Source organism: Dromaius novaehollandiae, chromosome 2 (assembly GCF_036370855.1).
Source record: "Dromaius novaehollandiae isolate bDroNov1 chromosome 2, bDroNov1.hap1, whole genome shotgun sequence".
NCBI lineage: Eukaryota > Metazoa > Chordata > Aves > Casuariiformes > Dromaiidae > Dromaius > Dromaius novaehollandiae.
The window spans coordinates 130,146,727-130,164,632 of NC_088099.1; the positions used below are offsets into that span (position 1 = coordinate 130,146,727).

The 17,906-nt window shown below is 36.8% G+C and overlaps 1 protein-coding gene across 5 annotated transcripts in view; it reads right to left on the bottom strand.

Moving 5' to 3' along the window:
• The window catches only part of C2H8orf34 (chromosome 2 C8orf34 homolog), a 191,392-nt gene that overhangs the window by 146,657 nt on the left and 26,829 nt on the right, over window positions 1-17,906 (bottom strand). For 4 of the 5 annotated variants that reach the window (XM_064507424.1, XM_026115237.2, XM_064507422.1 and 1 more), the window contains exons 2-4: window positions 14,757-14,904; window positions 13,808-13,939; window positions 5,500-5,628 (exon numbers count right to left, since the gene is read on the bottom strand). In XM_064507424.1, coding sequence (XP_064363494.1) covers window positions 5,500-5,628; window positions 13,808-13,939; window positions 14,757-14,904 — 409 coding nt within the window. The remainder of the gene's footprint in view (window positions 1-5,499; window positions 5,629-13,807; window positions 13,940-14,756; window positions 14,905-17,906) is intronic. The other variant, XM_064507425.1, reaches the window with a different exon arrangement.

The window sequence follows — 17,906 nt, forward strand, 5'->3', positions numbered from 1 at the left end:
TTCTTGAACTAGTTCTATCCTTATTGTTACAAGAATTTTTACTCTTGTCAAAACTTATCTTCTTCCCTATGTGGGGGAAATAGAAGATATGGTCCTGGGTTTCATTATATTATTCTTTTTTTAAAAGGGGTAAGCTCACATTTGTCTGTCTTAAGCTATGCATAGACCAGACAACTTCAACTGATTCTATCATTATGAGAAGTACCTGTTACAGATACTCCAGAGGGATTTCCAGATCTTTCATTTTTTATGCTCCCTTACAATATTTCCTACTAGATCATAGTTGGCTTTCTTATTTACTGATTACTGATTTACTGATTACTACCCTTTCAAGTTAAGGAACAACTGGAAGACTTTTCTCCTACTGGTTACATCTAGATACCTTTATTTCTGGGATTCCCTCACACTGACTTGGCTTGGTTTCCAACTATCCTTGGTTTATGTTAGCTTACTACCATTTTGCTGACCTTAGAATGTCCACTGAAATGACAACATCATAAATTTGTGTCTTCCCCTCTAATTTGCCATATACATCTGGCCTCAGCTAGGATTCAAATGTTACTAACAAAATGTTGGTTATCTGTGTTTACTGAAAGGCTATGTGCAATTATGTGCAAAAACAACGTTGTCTCACAGTACAACACATTACATATCATCAAATGCTGTTAAGTGTGTTCAATAGCAAATCCAATGTGCATACATATTCAATATGCACTCCAGTCCTTAACTGTTCAAATAAAAGATGTAAAGATGTTCACAAAGCAGTCAGACTTCACACTTGTTTTGCAGCAAGCTTTTGCTGATTTAGTCCTCAATCTTCCCAACACTCTTTTTATCATTTACTATGTTACATCTCTTGCTATCTATCTCTTCATCCTAGGAAGACAGGGGAAGAAGACAGGCCTGTTCATGAGCAAGATCCTTAACTATTTAGGAGATTTTAACGCTCTTAATTCTTTAAAAGGAATTCAGGCCAGAACAGGAAATAGAAGAGCATGCACTTCAAACAGGGTGGAACTTTTCTTATTTGTGACCAGCAGAGGAAGAAGAATGATGGAAATAAAGATGACACAACTTGTATTTGCAGAAGACAACACATGTATCAGGGAGATGCAGTATAACCTGAACCTTGTTTCATAAATCAAAATCTCTCCTAAATAGTTGAATTGATGGCTCAAAATACATTGCAATCATTATGGGTCATTAGACAAGCAAATGAAACCCAAGTTTCCCATATCACTGGAGCTCTGGGAAATGGAATACTTAAGTCATCAGGCTCCAAAGCACATAGCCTATAATTATGGCAATACTCTTCTCCAGTATCTTGATACTCTTAAGATAAGTTTAACATTGAGTGTGAAGTCACTCTTGGTTTCTGAGATACACCGGACCTACTGGAGCACAGAATTACTCAAAATCAGTTACATATTGTCTTGAGAACTGTGCATGAAAGGTGGGCACTAAATATAAGTAAGTTCAGTTTCAATCACTAGAAGGTCCAAATATAGAACAGACCAAACATCCAAATACTTGAGTCTCACCAGCCAAAGCTTTCAGACAGTTCTAGTTTTCTATGAAGTGCACAGGTTTCTCTAAAAGCAGAGATCTACATGCACAGAGAAGGAAGCAATAGAAACCGGAGTTTAAATCACAGGCTGTGTCAGCTGCATAGCAGATAATGAAGTCTGTGGAGGCTGGAAACTTTACAGCAAGATCCAAAACATACCTTTAAAAATGGAAAAGGAAGTCCAGGACTTGATGGAAAATTCACTTAACTTCAAAAGTCTACCCTTATGCTGTACTCTTCCCTGTTCAGATACTGAAGAGTGAGATCACAGGATGCTGTAAAAAGCCATTGATGCTATGTTGTGATCATTCACACTCTCAAGTATTTGTTGAGCCAGCTGCCTGTCCCATACTGCTTGGAATCAAGATTAGTACCAAACGTAGCATTAGAATTGTATGCTTTACAGACATACTTGTAAAATCAAAAGGGCTGAACAACATGCCCAAAGCAATCAGCAGCACTGGAGAAGGTAGCTGTGAGACTGTCACAGTCTTTGCAAAATTCACCATATGGGATGCTTACCACTCAGCTGTGTTTGAGCAGCACAAAATTAGATTCATATACCTTAAACTTCTTAAATGTCTGAAAGTGTCTCTCCTTGAACCTCTCTGAGACATTTGCTAGGTGCAAACTCTATTGCACCTTTGTGGGCATGCTAAGACCAGATTTATTTTCAAAATTACACCTTATTTTTTTCTTCAAATTTCTCATATTTTTAATTTTTATTTTATATCATCCTAATATGGAAGAAGTGACAGCACAGACTGGATTTCTTTCCTAAAACAATCTGAAAAATCAGGAGTACAAAAACTGGGGAACAAGGACATACAAATTAGAATGAATCTGATGCAAATGTTTAAGTGATACAATCAAAACGGCTAAAGCACAAAATGAGTAACAACTATCAAAGAACAAAAAGAAGTCACCGGAAAAGAAATTATAAATACAGTAGGAAAGGAGAACAAAGTAAAATACAGAACTACTACATCAAAGAGAAGGAAAGCAAATAATAGACGATAAAAAGAAATCTCAGTGTTGGATACTTAACACTTCTGTTTTTAAGAGACAGAATTGCAAGCCAGACGAGGGAAAGAACAAGCTGAAGGATATTCTAGATATATTCAAGTTGACAGGATCTGGTGAAATTCACTCTAAAGTACCTAACAAACTAGATGAAGAAACCTCTGAACCACTAGAAATTGTCTTTCAGGAAGAAGGAGGACAGAAAAGGGCAAATACTGTATCTTTCTTTAGAAAAGGGAAAAAGGAAGACTTGGGGAATTACTAACCAGCCAGCCTACATCTGACAGCATCAAGAATGTTCAACAAGATTGTTAAATAAACATTTACAAACATCTAGTGGATAGAATATGTGGAACAGCAGACTTGAATTCATCAAGAACAAATCACATCAAATCCATCTAATTGCTTTCTCAACTGGGAAATTTGCCTAGTGGATTAAAGGAAGAGGTAGATATAAAATACTTAAGCTATAATAAGGCTTTGTTTGCTGTCCTAGATGACAATCTGATAAACAAATTAGAGAATTATATTCTAGGTGAAATCATTACAAGATAGATAAACATCTGGAGGGAAAAACGCACTTACTGGGTAGTTTTCAAGGGCTGGCTGTCAGATCTGAAATGGAATCATGCAGAGGTCTGACAATATTCCCGTTAACGATCTGGATGAAGAAATAGAGAGCACACTCATGAAAGTGAGGGTAACATCAGGCTGCAAGTGGTTTAAAGCACTCTGGGGGATAGGATTAAAGTTTCACATTATCTTGACAAATTGAAGGAACAGCCTGAATAGAACAGCTAAAATTACTAAAAGCAAGTTCAAAGTACTATGTCTCACAAGCAAAAAAATGAATCACACAAATATAAAACTGGAATAACTGGTCAGTAGCAGCAGTGAAGAAAGGCATCCAGAGGTTAGAGTAAACACAAACTGGACATAAGCTACAACGCAATGCTGCTGGAAAAAAAAAAAAAGAAAAGAAAGAAAAGAAAGAAAAAATGCCATTCCTAAATATATTAACAGGAAGTGTCACATGTAAGATGTGCAATTATTTCTGCTCCTTTTGGAAACAAACAAAGCCTCAACTGCAATGATCATCTGTTCAGTTTTGGGCACTAAACTGAAGAAATACGGAGGAAAACTGGCAAAAGAACAGGAAGGAAAGGGACAGCGAAAGTAAAACTTTTACAGTTATCATATGCAGCTTAGCCTACTTTGTTGAATAGCCTTAATTCACCTTATAATAGTTAAATCAAAGCAAATCATCAGGGACAAACCAATAGGAAAGGACAGTGAAAAAGATAATAAATACATCATCAGAAAACATAAGCACTAAGCAAGAAACAGTGAGAAATGTTTCGTTTGTGAAATAACCCTGTAAGAATCTGGCTCAAACAAGATTCACCAGGTATATTCAACTCCAGTCCAAGTGTAAGACTCAAAAGAGCTGCAGTGTTTTGCACATCAGTTGGAAAACTCTTTGGCAAACAGTGGTACAGAATGCTGCAAATGGTATTTCAGGTGTAAGGAAGCCTGAGCTCAGTGGAAACTACACAATAGTCACAAGGGAAGACAAAGACATAGGATTGGATAAAGGCCTTTATTGTTGAACTCTTGCTTCTGAGTGCTTTATATCTCCAGTTCTGAAACTGAAAAAAGTGCTCTCTGATTCTCTATGTGCCTGGTTGCAAGTCTCTAAAGGAGAAAGGCTTGGAAATGACAAACTCATTTATACCTGTCATGGTAATATGGTTGGGCAATAGCGGGGCTGCAAATTAGGGACCCTAATCAGGAGTGGTTTCAGCTTTTTAGAGAATACAAGGCAGATAGACCAGTTAACTAGAAATGCAATTGAGAAGAGCTGTGTAACTATACTACTGCAATTAAAACAAATAGGAAAACTGCTCAGAATATAAAAGATCAACCTTAAACATTTGGGAATTTTGACAAAGCATTTCTGTTTCTTCCCCCCAATCTGGAAAAAATGTCAAAGCTCAAAATTCTCCACAAAACAGATCTTCCATCCTTCATTCAGCTCTGTTTCTGATGACACCATCTGGAGTTTCTTCCATGAATCAAGAGGTGCCAGGAATAAAATTTAATGAAAGGAGAAAGAAAATATTTCTCATTCAAACATCTCCTTGACTCAGGCTCACAGACCACAGCATACTTAGTTTTCCTGTACCATGGAAGAATACTTTTCACACTTTGCTAGCTGGTAGTAGTGTCTGCTCCTACCAATACATTTCAGAATTCTCTTTTACAGAAAGAAAAAGCTTTCTTTATCATATTCTACTCAGTAATTCTCAGAGCTACTCCTTACATGACAATGCTGTTTTTAAATACTGCATCTGCTTGCTTGTCTTTTAAGAGATAATATTTATTTTTTTATGAAATAATAATTTACCATGTTTCTGAGTATTTATTTGAAATGCTCTAAATTATTTATTTGAATTGCTTTTCAAAACTGTAAGGAATTAACTGGGATCAAGGTCATAAAATACCTAATTGTTCTTCAGTGAAAGGTCTGATCCCCATCAATGTGGTTAAGGTGTCACAAGCAGTTAAACCAATCTAACTGCTACCACCCAAAGGAACAGTCTCACTGCTGCATGTTCCCATCATTTTCCTTATACCAGCTCTGGTGTTTTTTCTCTTTGTGAGCCAATTCAGCTCACTAAGCTGACAGAAAATTAATGCAACAAAAAAAGGAGGTGGAGGGGAAGTAGATTCAGTCAGTATTAGAAGTGCTAAATCAATCTCAGACATTCTGTGAACCTCATCAACAGTAATGTAACTGCTGATGTCAGCAAACTTAAATGAATGGAACACGGCCTTCTTGATATATACTTCCATATTACAATTCAGGCTGCACGGTTACATTAAAATACTAAAATCAATCAACTTACTGCGAGACAGATTCTCAAGGGCTTTTCCAAGTTTTTTGCTCTCTTGAAGAATATGATTTAGTTCATCAAAATCATGGCTCTCCGGTTTTGTCCTCCAATCCCAGTTAGGATGCTCTATTGACCTTGGCACTAAATATACACAGATATATACATGAAGTTTAGATTTGGTAGTTTAGACACCTACAGTAGAAAAAAAGTTGCACAATGAATTTAAGAGCTCAAGAATCTCATGAGCAGAAATGACTTCTTTCTCTTCCTATTTTAACAGGTGGAAATATTTTCTTTGGTGAAGAAGTAAAAGTAAAAATATCTATGAATAAATGCATATACAGGATGACTCTTGTGACTGAATTAATTGACAAACAGGAATAATTAATACTGACAAACATAAATTAATAAAAGATCGTAATAAAATATTGCATTTGATGGTACTTCATTTACACCAAATAGAAGTGTGTGTTCTCGGGGCCAATAAGGATAAAATGACAACATGAAAGTAAACAATAGGTACTTTCCACTTTGCTGATCATTTTATCCTAAAGAAAAAGTATTTTTTGGTTTGGATAATGCTTTCAAACTAACATGTATAAAAAAAATATTATAAAAAAATGCCATAAAGTGTAAATAATGATCAATAAAAACAGTGAAACAAAACATGTCCCTATTGGTCAGGCTGTATAAACCTATGAACTCTATTCTGACACTTAAAGAAAACAAACTCTGGTCTTTGGGAAGCACAGCCTTGTACACATGACATATTACCAAAACCTTGGTTTAATTTTGAAAGAACATTTCTCAATTGCTGAGCTACCCTCACCTACAATGGCAGAGAATGAAGAAAATCAGTTTCTGAGCTCTTTAGGACCCACAATATACAGAGCTGTACTGACCAATAAACATCTTGAACAATTCATAGAAATGAAAATAAAAACAATGCTGTAACTCATTTAACACGCTGTTTTTCTAGGGTACTTAAGTGATCTGTTGCCTTATCTACAAAATGTAATTGTTGGGTTGTCTCTAGATGCAACACCACAGTGCTGAGAACTGCACATTCTTCTGTGAAGATGATGCCTAGTAACTTCAAAAAAAGGTCTATAAGGATAGGTCCAAAGTCTCTTAGCCAGCTTTGATGTTTTTATTTATAATTTTAACAACTGTCAACTAACTTTATGCTTCCAAACATCATTTTTATCAAAAACAGAGATGAAAATTTGCTGAGTTCTACAGAATGTGTAACAAAAAGTGATATTTTACAATCATTTGGAATATCAGGATGCTTGTGTGATTGTATCAGGAAATTCTGTTCTAACTTTGAGTTCTGGTAGCCGCTACAAAACGTGCTACATAATAGCTGTCACTGAAATTTGCCTGACTGCTGACTGCACTCTATGTAAATATAGGGTCTACTCTACTTTGGATCTGCTCCACAAGGGAAAGTTGAAGTTAAGTCATCAGCCACCTTTTGCAGGTAAGGGCCTATGGAACAAGGGCTTATTTAAGTGCTTCTGTCAGAGAATGTGATTCCAATGCTTATCAACATAACCTAAGCTATCTTTAAGTCTATACAAACTCTGACTATCTAGAGTTTATTCTGACCTGTAAAATCCACTCAGGAACCTGGGTATATACCAAGGGAATTACTATCTTAGCCTGCAGTTACAGATATGGTCAAAGAGAGAAGACAAAGAAGCTGTTAAAAAGAACACACAAAGAAAAGAGCAAGGGGAGAGAGACACAGGAAGCCTTGGGAAGTAGAAGGGAAGAGAGGGGCAAGCTTCTAGTCAGAGTGAGAATGCCAGAATTTGGTTCTGCTTTGTGTTCAAAGAAAGTACATCATGCATTTGCTTTTGAAGACAATGGAAATAATGAGCTATGGTGTTTTCTAGTGAATAGACATATTTCAAAAATGCAAGCTGTAAGATATTAGGCAAGGCAGCGACTGGACTCTACTTAGATGGAGAATTCATAATTTTCCTTGATGCTTTTTTAAATGTTGATCATTTACTTCATAATTCCTTACTTTTGGAATCATGAGGTTCATTAAAAGCTATCTAAAATTTTATGTGATCAAAAATTGCCTCCATTCACAGATCATAGCATAATTAAATTCAATTAGATAGCACGACTTCAGTATTTCTCAACTTTTTTCTTATTTTGGAGGAGAAACCAAAATTTTCCTTATAGTACTTTTTCTAAACTTTTATTAATTGTTAATATATTTAGTAGAGTAGTAAAGAAATTCTATGAGTTCTTTCCATTTTTGCTCATCTTTGGTTTACAGTGAGATCACATGTGCCTTTACTGTCCACTTCTCAGCTGTCTCTCCTTCATTGCATCACTCTAGCCTGCTAGCAATTTGAGTCTTTTCTTTCTGTGTTTGTACTGAACTCACTGGAGCACAGACTGAAGCACCACCAAAACACAAATGAACTGCCAATAATTTAATACAGTAAAACCATGTATAAAAATGGCCAAATCTTAGACTTCCTGGTTTGCAGGGAATTACGACAAGTTGGAATTTAATTTATGTCAATTTGAAACAAATTATATTTTTCAAAATACCAAAGGGACAGAAGTTATGAGAAATCATATGATCTCAAAATGTGTCTTGCGATCCACGACAGATGCTGAATGAAAGACATCAGTTTCACTCAACAGCAGTCAAATATCTGATGGAAATCTGCTCTGCATACTGGTTAGCATGGTCTGTGTTTCAGTGAACCCTTTTTGTTTTTCAGTGAAAATGTATCAAAACAGACATACTGCCATGGAACATTTCTGTTTGAACAAATCATTCTATTGAGCCAAAACTAAGTGTGGAGTTATACAGAATTAGAACTGACTAGAATTTTATTACTTCTAGAGAATATATTTTTTCATACTTACCTACTGTTGGTCCAAGTAATGAATGGACACTAAAACTAAAATCTACTTTGTTCCATTATGTGATGTTTGTCTCTCCTTTCAAAGTTCATTTTCAGTGCACATACAAAAACTTTCAAAACCTAAACTTGTATCTTCCCAACTATGAGATCAATAAATACTGGTCATTTTCAAACAGATGGCTTTGTGCAAAGCATACAGAACTGTACACAGACCATATAAACCTGTGATCTAACGAAAACAGTCTTCTGTACAAAGTCCGTCATACACCATTTCCACCCATATCTCACTACAGATTTAAGTAAAATCCCTTCACAATATTCCAACTTTCCTTTTCCTTTATTATACTCACTCATTCCTCAAAATCATTATGTCAGTATTTTAAATCCCTTGTCATATTACCTGCCTCAACTTCATCTCTGTTATTTGAGAGATTTATACAATACTTTGTCTTGAAATTCTGTGACTACAGTTCAGTAGAAGTATGACATCTACTCATAGCATTTGTATAGAAATATTTAGCTTTTATCTTTACGGAGTTGAGATTTCATACTAGAAATAGTCCAGTTTTATAATCTTGTCTTAGAAGACTGCAAGAATGCGTTTTGCAGTATTTCCGATTTTCTGGCTTCCTACCCAACGAATGCACGTCAACAGCAGATTCACTTATAGATTTGTTATGAATTCTCTGTCATAAATCAACAGACCACTATTTTCTATTGGATGATAGTACAAGATTAGTACTGTTTTTATCTACATATACATGTCTTTTCAAGACATGATTTGTAGAAAGAATCAGACCAGTTACTCATTAAATCCTCCAGCAGTAAGTTCATGGGAAGGTTATTCCCATCATAAGGCACCTGGCTACTCACTCATGCACATACATGCTCACGGCACTACAAAGGTCCTTCTCAGTTCTGGGACTACATTTCATGAATACATTCTATGGCCAGCTGGCATCCCAAAGAACAAAAATACAGGTGTAACTATTGATCATAAAAATATCCATGTATTTAAATCTCACAATAGCATTCAGAGTACAGTTCTTATTGTGATCATAGAGCAAAACAGTCTTACAAAGTACTTTGGATACTACCAGAGTGAGGATATAGAGTACTAGACGTCAGTCTAGTCATGGGCATTAGGAAGTAACAAATGCTGTAAACAAGATATTGGAAAATCTGGGAAGAGAATGGTGAACTGAAGCAGAGTGAAAACATGATCTGTGGTCTGATTTAATATGGAGGTGGAGAAGGGATTTACCTACTAAGCCTAAGAGTAGCTAGCTGGGAAGCGAGAATTCTGTTTCACAAACTATTCAGAAACTAAAAAACATGTTCTTCTTCAAATACAGAATGTGATGATCTAAAAATTTAATTAAAAAAATAATACATACACTAAGTGGTAGAAGTTCTCGCTTCAAGCCTCTTCCCTTGTCAGACCACAGAAGCAGCAGAAGCATAAATATGTTTTTGCACACACCACGTGAATACTCAGATCTCTTAGATACCAGGTTGGTTTGTTTGTTTGTTTGAGGAGGGACTGAGGTGGTAACAGGGAGAAGCAGGGACTAGAGGGATCTTCCCAGTAAAAAAGTTGAAGGAATTCTAAGTAAGAGGCAACTTAACAAGGGTCTTGCAGTTACCTGCATAAGGAAGAGTAATCTGTCCAAGAATAACATACACACTGCAGTGAACATCAGCTCTGCTGAAGGAAAAAAATATTTTCTGTTTAAATAAATTCATTCTTCTGATGTTTCCTGAAGCTTCCCCTGAAATGTGGGTTCTTCTCAGCACTGAATAAAGTTTCAAGTCTAGTAACATTTAAACAAGATAGTCCTAAGACACAGGCTCTGCAACAGAATATGGAAAAAAAAATACGGGAAAGGGTATGAACAGGAAGGCATGAAATCAAGGAATAAGTTAGGCTGGAAGGGACCTCCAGAGGTCTTCCAGTCCAACCTACTGCTCAAAGCTGGTCCATTTAGATAAGGTTGCTCAGGGTTGAGTTCTGAGTATTCCACAGCCTCTCTGGGTAACCTGTTCCAGTGTTTGACCACCCTCACAGTAAAAGTGGTTTTTGCTGCCTCTTGTCCTTTCACCACACACCTTTGAGAAGAATTTGGCGTTGTCTTCTCTACACCCTCCAATCCAATAGTCAAAAATGGCAATAAAATCTCCCATTAGCTTTCTCTTCTTAAAAGGCTAAACAAACCCAATTCCCTCAGACTCCCTTTGAACACCATGCACTCCAGCCCCCTCATCAGCTTGATGGACCTCTGCTGGGTTCAGTAATCACTGCCTTTAGTGTGACATACTCCAGATGCCACCTCACAAGTGTCAAGGAGACAGGAAAAACCACTTCTTCTGGCCTGCTCATTACACTCTTGCTAACGCAGCCCAAGATGCAGTTGGACTGCGTCACTGCAAGGGCACACAGCCACCCCAGCTCCTATTCACCTTCTCGTTCATTGGCATCCCAGGTCATTCTCTGCAAAGCTACTTTCTAGCCAGTCAGATCACACACAGTTCATAGTATTGCATGGGGTTATTCCACCCAAGATGCAGGATTTTGCTCTACTTCATGAGCTTCCTGTCAGCTGATTTCTCCAGCCTGTTGATGTTCCTCTGAATAGCAGCCCTGCCATCCAGCATATCAACCATTCCCCACAATATGGGCTCATCTAAAAACCTGGTGACAGAACACACTATCGAGTTGTCCAGGTCATTAATAAAGACTTTTAAACAGTATTGGTTCCAGTACTGGTCCCTTAAGGATACCACTAGTGACAGGCTTACAGTTGGACTTCGTATTACTTATAACGACCCTTAGAACCCAACAGCTGAGTGAACATTCCACCTGCCTTGCTGTCCACTTAGCCAGTCCATATCTCAACATTTTAGTTATAAGGATACTATGAGAGATCATGCCAAAGGCTTTGCTAAAGTCAAGGTATTAAATATCTACTACTCTCCCCTTCACCATAAAGCCAGTCATTTCATCGTAAAGGGCAATCAGATTAGTCAGGTATGATCCGGTAAATCCATGCTGGCTGTTCCCAGTCCCCTCTTCATCCTTCCTGTATCTGAAAACAGCTTCCAGGAGAATTTGCTCAATAACTTTTCCAGGAAGTGAGGTTAGGCTGATCAGCTTGCAGTCCCCAGATCCTGAGTCTTGCCCTTCATAAAAACTGGTGACTCTTTCTAGCCATCAGGAACCTCCCCCAATCACTATGACCTTTCAAAGATGACAGAATGCCCTTGCAATGACATTGGCCACCTCTCTCAGTACCCCCAGAACAAATCCCATTGGTCTCATGTATTTATATATGTCAAATTGCCTCAAGCACTCCCTAATTCTATCATCCTCTACTGTGGGTAAAGCTACACTCCCACAAACTCTGCCTGAAGGTAAACCTGAACAGCGAAAACTGAGGAGAAAAAGGCAATAAGTACCTTAGCCTTTTTTATGTTCTCAGTCACCAGGCAGCAGATCCACATTTTCCTTAGCCTTACTTTTACTGCTAATGGACTCACAGAAACCCTTCTTGTTGCCTAATACAGGAAGAGATGACTTTCACTGTTCTGGAGAAATTCAAGATCTCTGACCCTGGGCACAAAGATTCAAATTCAGAATCTGAGATGCCCTTCAACCCATGAACACAGATCCTTGAGTCTAGTCTTACTATGTATATATAAAATTATTTCCTTGCTTGATATGTCACCAGGCAGCTTAAAGTGCCCGGCCCCTTCTATGTCTCTCTCACATCCTCTCATGGGACAACGTAAGGACAGCTAAGCATGAAGCTTGTAGTGGACATCCAAATGAAGGCATACCCCTAGCTGGGATCAAGGCTGAGCACTTGAGCTCTTTTGGAGATGACATGGGAGTTACTTGATGTATAGCACAGGCTCTGAACTGCAAGCACTGGCAGGGAGGAACAGAACACTTTGTATGATGACCAGAGAAGCTCAGACCACTGTGAAGCATTGTTTCTAGCTCTATACCTCCATAAGTTGCTGTTGCCAGCACACACTGTTAAATCATGAGCAGCTATGTCCACTTCTCCGAAAATCTCTATTTAATCTTTAAAGTGCGCTAAAACCCACACTTCTTTTGGACTGACTTAAAAATTCATGTGCCTAGAGAGAGGTACAGCAGATCTGATGATCAAATTTCAGCTTTTTTGAAGCAGGGAATGTGCTTCATGGAGAAGAAGCAGACACACAAGCTCCATTTCCAGAGCAAATCAATAAATCCCAGGATCATGCCAGAACAATACAGCCCTGAAATAAACTGTGTTATGGGACACTGCTATCTCATTTTCCTATACTTGTTATGGTTATTTATTCTTCATCAAAAAGGTTAGGCTTCCTAACCTTACAAGATTGGTAATTACCCAAAAAACACAGTATCTCTTTCACTCATAAATCTCTCATGATTTATTTTTCCCATTGCTCTGCTATATTTTAACCTATTGAGGCCACTGGGAGATTCTCCACTGACTCCACTGAAGTCAAGACTCCCCTATCTTGTTTTTAAGGGAAAGACAGCATGCTTTCTATTGCAAATATGTTGTATATCTGTTCTTATCTGTTCCACCTTACCGCACTTAGAGTTACTAATCAGTTTCGCAATACTACATAACAATTTCAGAAAGCTACAATACTCCATAGACTAAAATATAATTTTAAAATTTACTTACGAAAATAAATAATGTACACATATTTGCATGTGTGTGTGCGCATGCATATGCATCGCATATTGTATACAATATGCTTGTCTAAAAACCTGATAAAATTTAAAGCTTAAAACAAAATTTCTTTAATAAGCCTGTACCTTAAATCTATACACAGGAACTACTATATTTCATTACAACTTTCCGCATTTATTTTTACTACTTCTATTTTACAGGTCATCGACAATTTTCTCTTCAGTCATTCTATTTCTTTTCTGCCTTTTCTTTCAGTGTACATTTAGACTCCTTCAGCAACTCTCAGAGCAGTACTTACTCTGCTGACACCAACCCCGTATCTTGAACAAAATGTGTTGACAATTCATGGTCTTGCATCACCTGACCCACTGAAAAATCTATTAGAACCACTATCTAAAGAATAGATTTTACACATGTAAAATGATAATGGAAAGAAAAACATCAAATCAAAACCAGCATCTGAATGTAAAATTGCACATGACAGCCCAAATATTCTTCTATCTTAATTATATCTGACAACATAGAGTATGATTAAAAATTCACAATGCAAGTGAAAATAAAGCAAGAGCCAAACTCTTCTAATGTTTATATCTACCCATTTCAACTACCTGTATTTTGCTTTTCATTTTAATCCTAATTCAACAGAAAAATATACTAAAGATTTGGAAGGATGCACCAATTAATAATGGACTGAAACTTCCTTACATGACTTGGACTCCGGTGACGGTGGAGAAATGTTGGACACGGCAAGATCACTCTTTGATTTTTTAGGCTTCTTTGCATTTACCTGCCAAGGTTTATCATAACTTCTGAAATCTCTCCTTGTTCCTTTATTTTCTGTTGAAAGAATAAGATCAGGCAATTAAAACATTCATGGCATCATTTTTCAAGGATTAGATAAATAATTAATCCAGAAAATAGTATGTCCTGTCAACTCAAAACAAACTCAGCTTTTTTTGTTCTCCTGTTTCTGATTTATGCTACATTTCATATTATCATTTCTTTGAATTTCCTAAACATAAAAATTAAGAAATTTCTGAGAAATCGGTCAATTTTTAAAATATCAAACCAACTTTCTAATAACAGCTTATACCAGAATATCAGTTAAAATTTCTATTTTAAAATCAGAGTAAATATTATTTCAGAAGATTTTTTATGCTTCTGAAGATCTCAAAAGGTAAAGTATTCACACTGGTGTTCATAAAGTACTAATAAATGTTGGAATGAGGAGTGTTAAAATGTGTATTATTAAAAAAAAATCTCAATATAGCCTATCCTCAAGCACAAATCTACCACAGGAGGGAAAAGGAGAACAAAGACAATGGAACAGGAAAGCAGAAAGAAGAGCAGGGGAGGGAATCAAAGGAAATTTAGATGAACCTGCTTTCTCATTGAGACCGGGGCTGTTTCCATCCCTGTAACTCTTACTCATCCTCACATCATACATCTACAGGCTGACCTGATAATCAGCAAAATACATTAAATCCAGTATACACTGGACAAACAGGATTTATTATGCATGCACTATACTAAGGAGTAGTACATGTACAGTAGGTGTGCAGGCATCTAGGCAATCAAGAACAAAAGTATGGAAAGATCATACTGAAGACTAGCCCTTTCCAGTATACAGAACATAAAAGCATTTCATACACACCTGATGTTTCACTCTCTGCCCAAAGGGCAGCAGATCCAGACAACGTTCTCTGAAGTTGACTGCGGTTCCCCTGTTTAGACTGAAGATGATCAATTAGAAATGGGATTGGCTGGTCAGGTGTCTCTGTTATCAGCTTGGTCATCAACTCCTTCAGAAAATTAAAACAAAAAAAAAATTAGTGAAATACTGCATCTAACCTTATACTTGCCTAAAAGTAAAGAAGTATTAATAAAGGAAAAGTCTGTTTTAAACTTTTGAGAAAAGAGCTGGAAACAGCAATCTCTTAATAAACTACAGCTAGCTTTGCCCTCTGAAGTATCCACATATGTAGTATTCTTAGCCTACTAGAATTACCTACTACAATTTACCTAAAACAAATTGAATCCCACTCATCTAACCATTCAGAACAATCACCTTTCAGAACAGTGAATAGTTCCTCTCTGACCGGCATAGCCAAGTTTCTTTTGCATGGAAACTGGTAGATCAGGAGGGCTGGTGCATTTCTTGATCCCACCCAGACATGGAACAGAATCAGTTCAGAGTATGCATTCAGATCCAGGAACTCATAAGTCTGATCAAATGGGCACAGCCATTTTTTAAAGTCAGTCCTACAGAACATGACTGCATGAAACCAAGCAAATCTGGCATTCTTTCTCACAGACATAATTTTTGATGAGAATCTTATTACATCACTGTAGAAATGGATGCAACACCAATGTCAACAGAGTCATTCCCACTCCATGTATTCACACTTTCTTATTGCTGTTGTACACTCTGGTGTTGGGGGGCTGCAGAAAGAGAGGCTCTCTCACTCCTTATTGCTGCTGAGGTCCTTCCTGACTCCCTACGTGACTCATGGATTAGGAATGTAGAAAAAAATCTGTGGTTCTATGCTGGGCACTAACAATGCATGGAAATCTATTACTAATGTGGGAAGGGACCTTAACATCCATATAGTTCCACAGGATATCTGTAGCTGTCACTGCAAAACAAAACAAGCTCCACAAAAGTCAAAAAATTACAACAATATACAACAAAATCAGGACAAAAAGAAATGGGTAAGTAAGTTACCAAGAGCATTTATTCTCTTTGTCTATCCCCACACATATATCTTATCATAACTTCCATACACTTAAATCTGTCTCCTCTTCACGTTTTTCATATTTTATTCATCACTTTATTTAATGAATAATTTTTTAAATACCAGTAGTTACTTGGTGTAACAGTCAGTTGTGTTGGAAAAGATAGTTAAAAGGGAGTATAACGAAAGTTAGTAAACATGAGTAACAGCATGCAGTGCTTTAAGAGGCAGCAAGTTATTTTGGTCCACTTTAAGATTTTTTGTTCTTTTTATTCAAGTAACTGTGTAAAGAATTAGGTTTAAGCAAAAATGAAATAGAAACAAGCTTTCCATTTGAGAGAGAGAAATTTAATTTTAGAAAACAAAGAGGAGAAAATATGCTCAATCTCATTTCTTAAAAACATTAAATGAAGATCATCTGTGATGTGATTTTTTATAACTATCTACAGAGAATCAAAAAAAGTGTCTTTGGTTTTGAAATTGAAATCTACAGGAAAAAATGGAGCTACTAAACTTAGAAATGGCAAAGCTTTAGAGTGTAACTTCATCTAGACTGTCTCTCACGAATGTAAGAGAAACCCTCTGGTATATATCATATGGAGAAAAGTCCAGAAGTTGGAGTAATTCATTTTTGGTTGCTTGGCAATGCTCTAACAGCAAACCTTTTTATTTCCTGCCAAAATGCAGAATTAGTGACAAGTGGAGAGATGTAATCTTGTGCTTGTAATGGACCACAATAGCAGCAGGAATTCCATTACACACAGAGGAACCTATTACAAACAGAAAAGTGTCAGTCTGTAACAGGTAACTTGTGATTTAAATCATTTCTCTAAATGATGGTTTGAAATTTTGAATATTCTGTCTTAAATTAATAAAAACAGGATGATGAGAATTAAGAGACATGCATTGATACTGTTAACTTTTTGAAGAGATGTATGGGTAACAATCTGTTAATACATTATGAAATTAATGTAGCATTAAGAAGATAACAGAGCTGAAAAATTTTAGAATGTCTGCATGTCAATGTAAGAACAATGCTTGCTACCCGCATTGTAGCATTGTGATAGCTACTGCTATCACTGACGTATTTGTCATGGGCAGAAATGGTCTTTAATTAACAAAAACAAACCTAACAAGATAAAGCTGATTACAAGATTCCTTACCTTATATCGATACATAGCACTGAAACTGAAGAACACTATAGCATGAGGTAAAAAAGTGCTACTGCAAAATTTCTTGAAGTGAAATTAGGTCCTGTTCAAAAGGACCACTTCTTTATCTACTATTTACATGTTTATAATAGGGCCTAAGTGATACAGAGACTTGTGCTGGCCCAGGGCATAAAGAATTGGTTCATTCTGTAAGAGCAGTTAGAAAAAATTAAAAGAAATACAGATAGAGGCTATTTTCATCTGTCTAGACTAACAAATGAGCTGTATCAATATTGTACTCATAAACAGAAAAAGAAAACACTGCTCGAATCCTCATAAACTGCAAATAGTAGGTAGTTCCAAACAAAATACAACTGATTTCTGCAGTAAGTCTCAAACTGATTTGCCTCAAGCACTTCCAGAGATGGTATTAAAAGTCAATATAATTTAAAGTCAATATAAAAAGGTGGCTCAGATATTAAGCCTGGCATTATAAGCAAGACATTATTGTTTACTATGGCTCATTGCAAAAGAGGAGCAAAGAAACTGTTAGGGATTTGTTTCTCAAGCTGCTCCATTGAAGATGTTAGAAAGATCTCCTGTTTACTACAGCAGTGTTCCTGAACTTCATGGAATTTGCAAAGAGCATCCCCACAACAACCAGCAATAGTAACAGCAGTGATAATAGCTTCAGATATAGTCTACTCACAAATCCATATTTGCATGCAGCTGCTTGCACATCCTCCTGCCACAAACACTATCAGAGATCCCAGAAGCAGGATCCCAACTCCATGATCCCCACTGCCATAGTCCTCCTACGACATTCTGCCACCAAGTCCAACAAAAGACCTAACTCCATCCATTCAGCACCCCCCCGCACCACTCATCATCCCCAGCAGATAGGCAATTGCCAGGAGA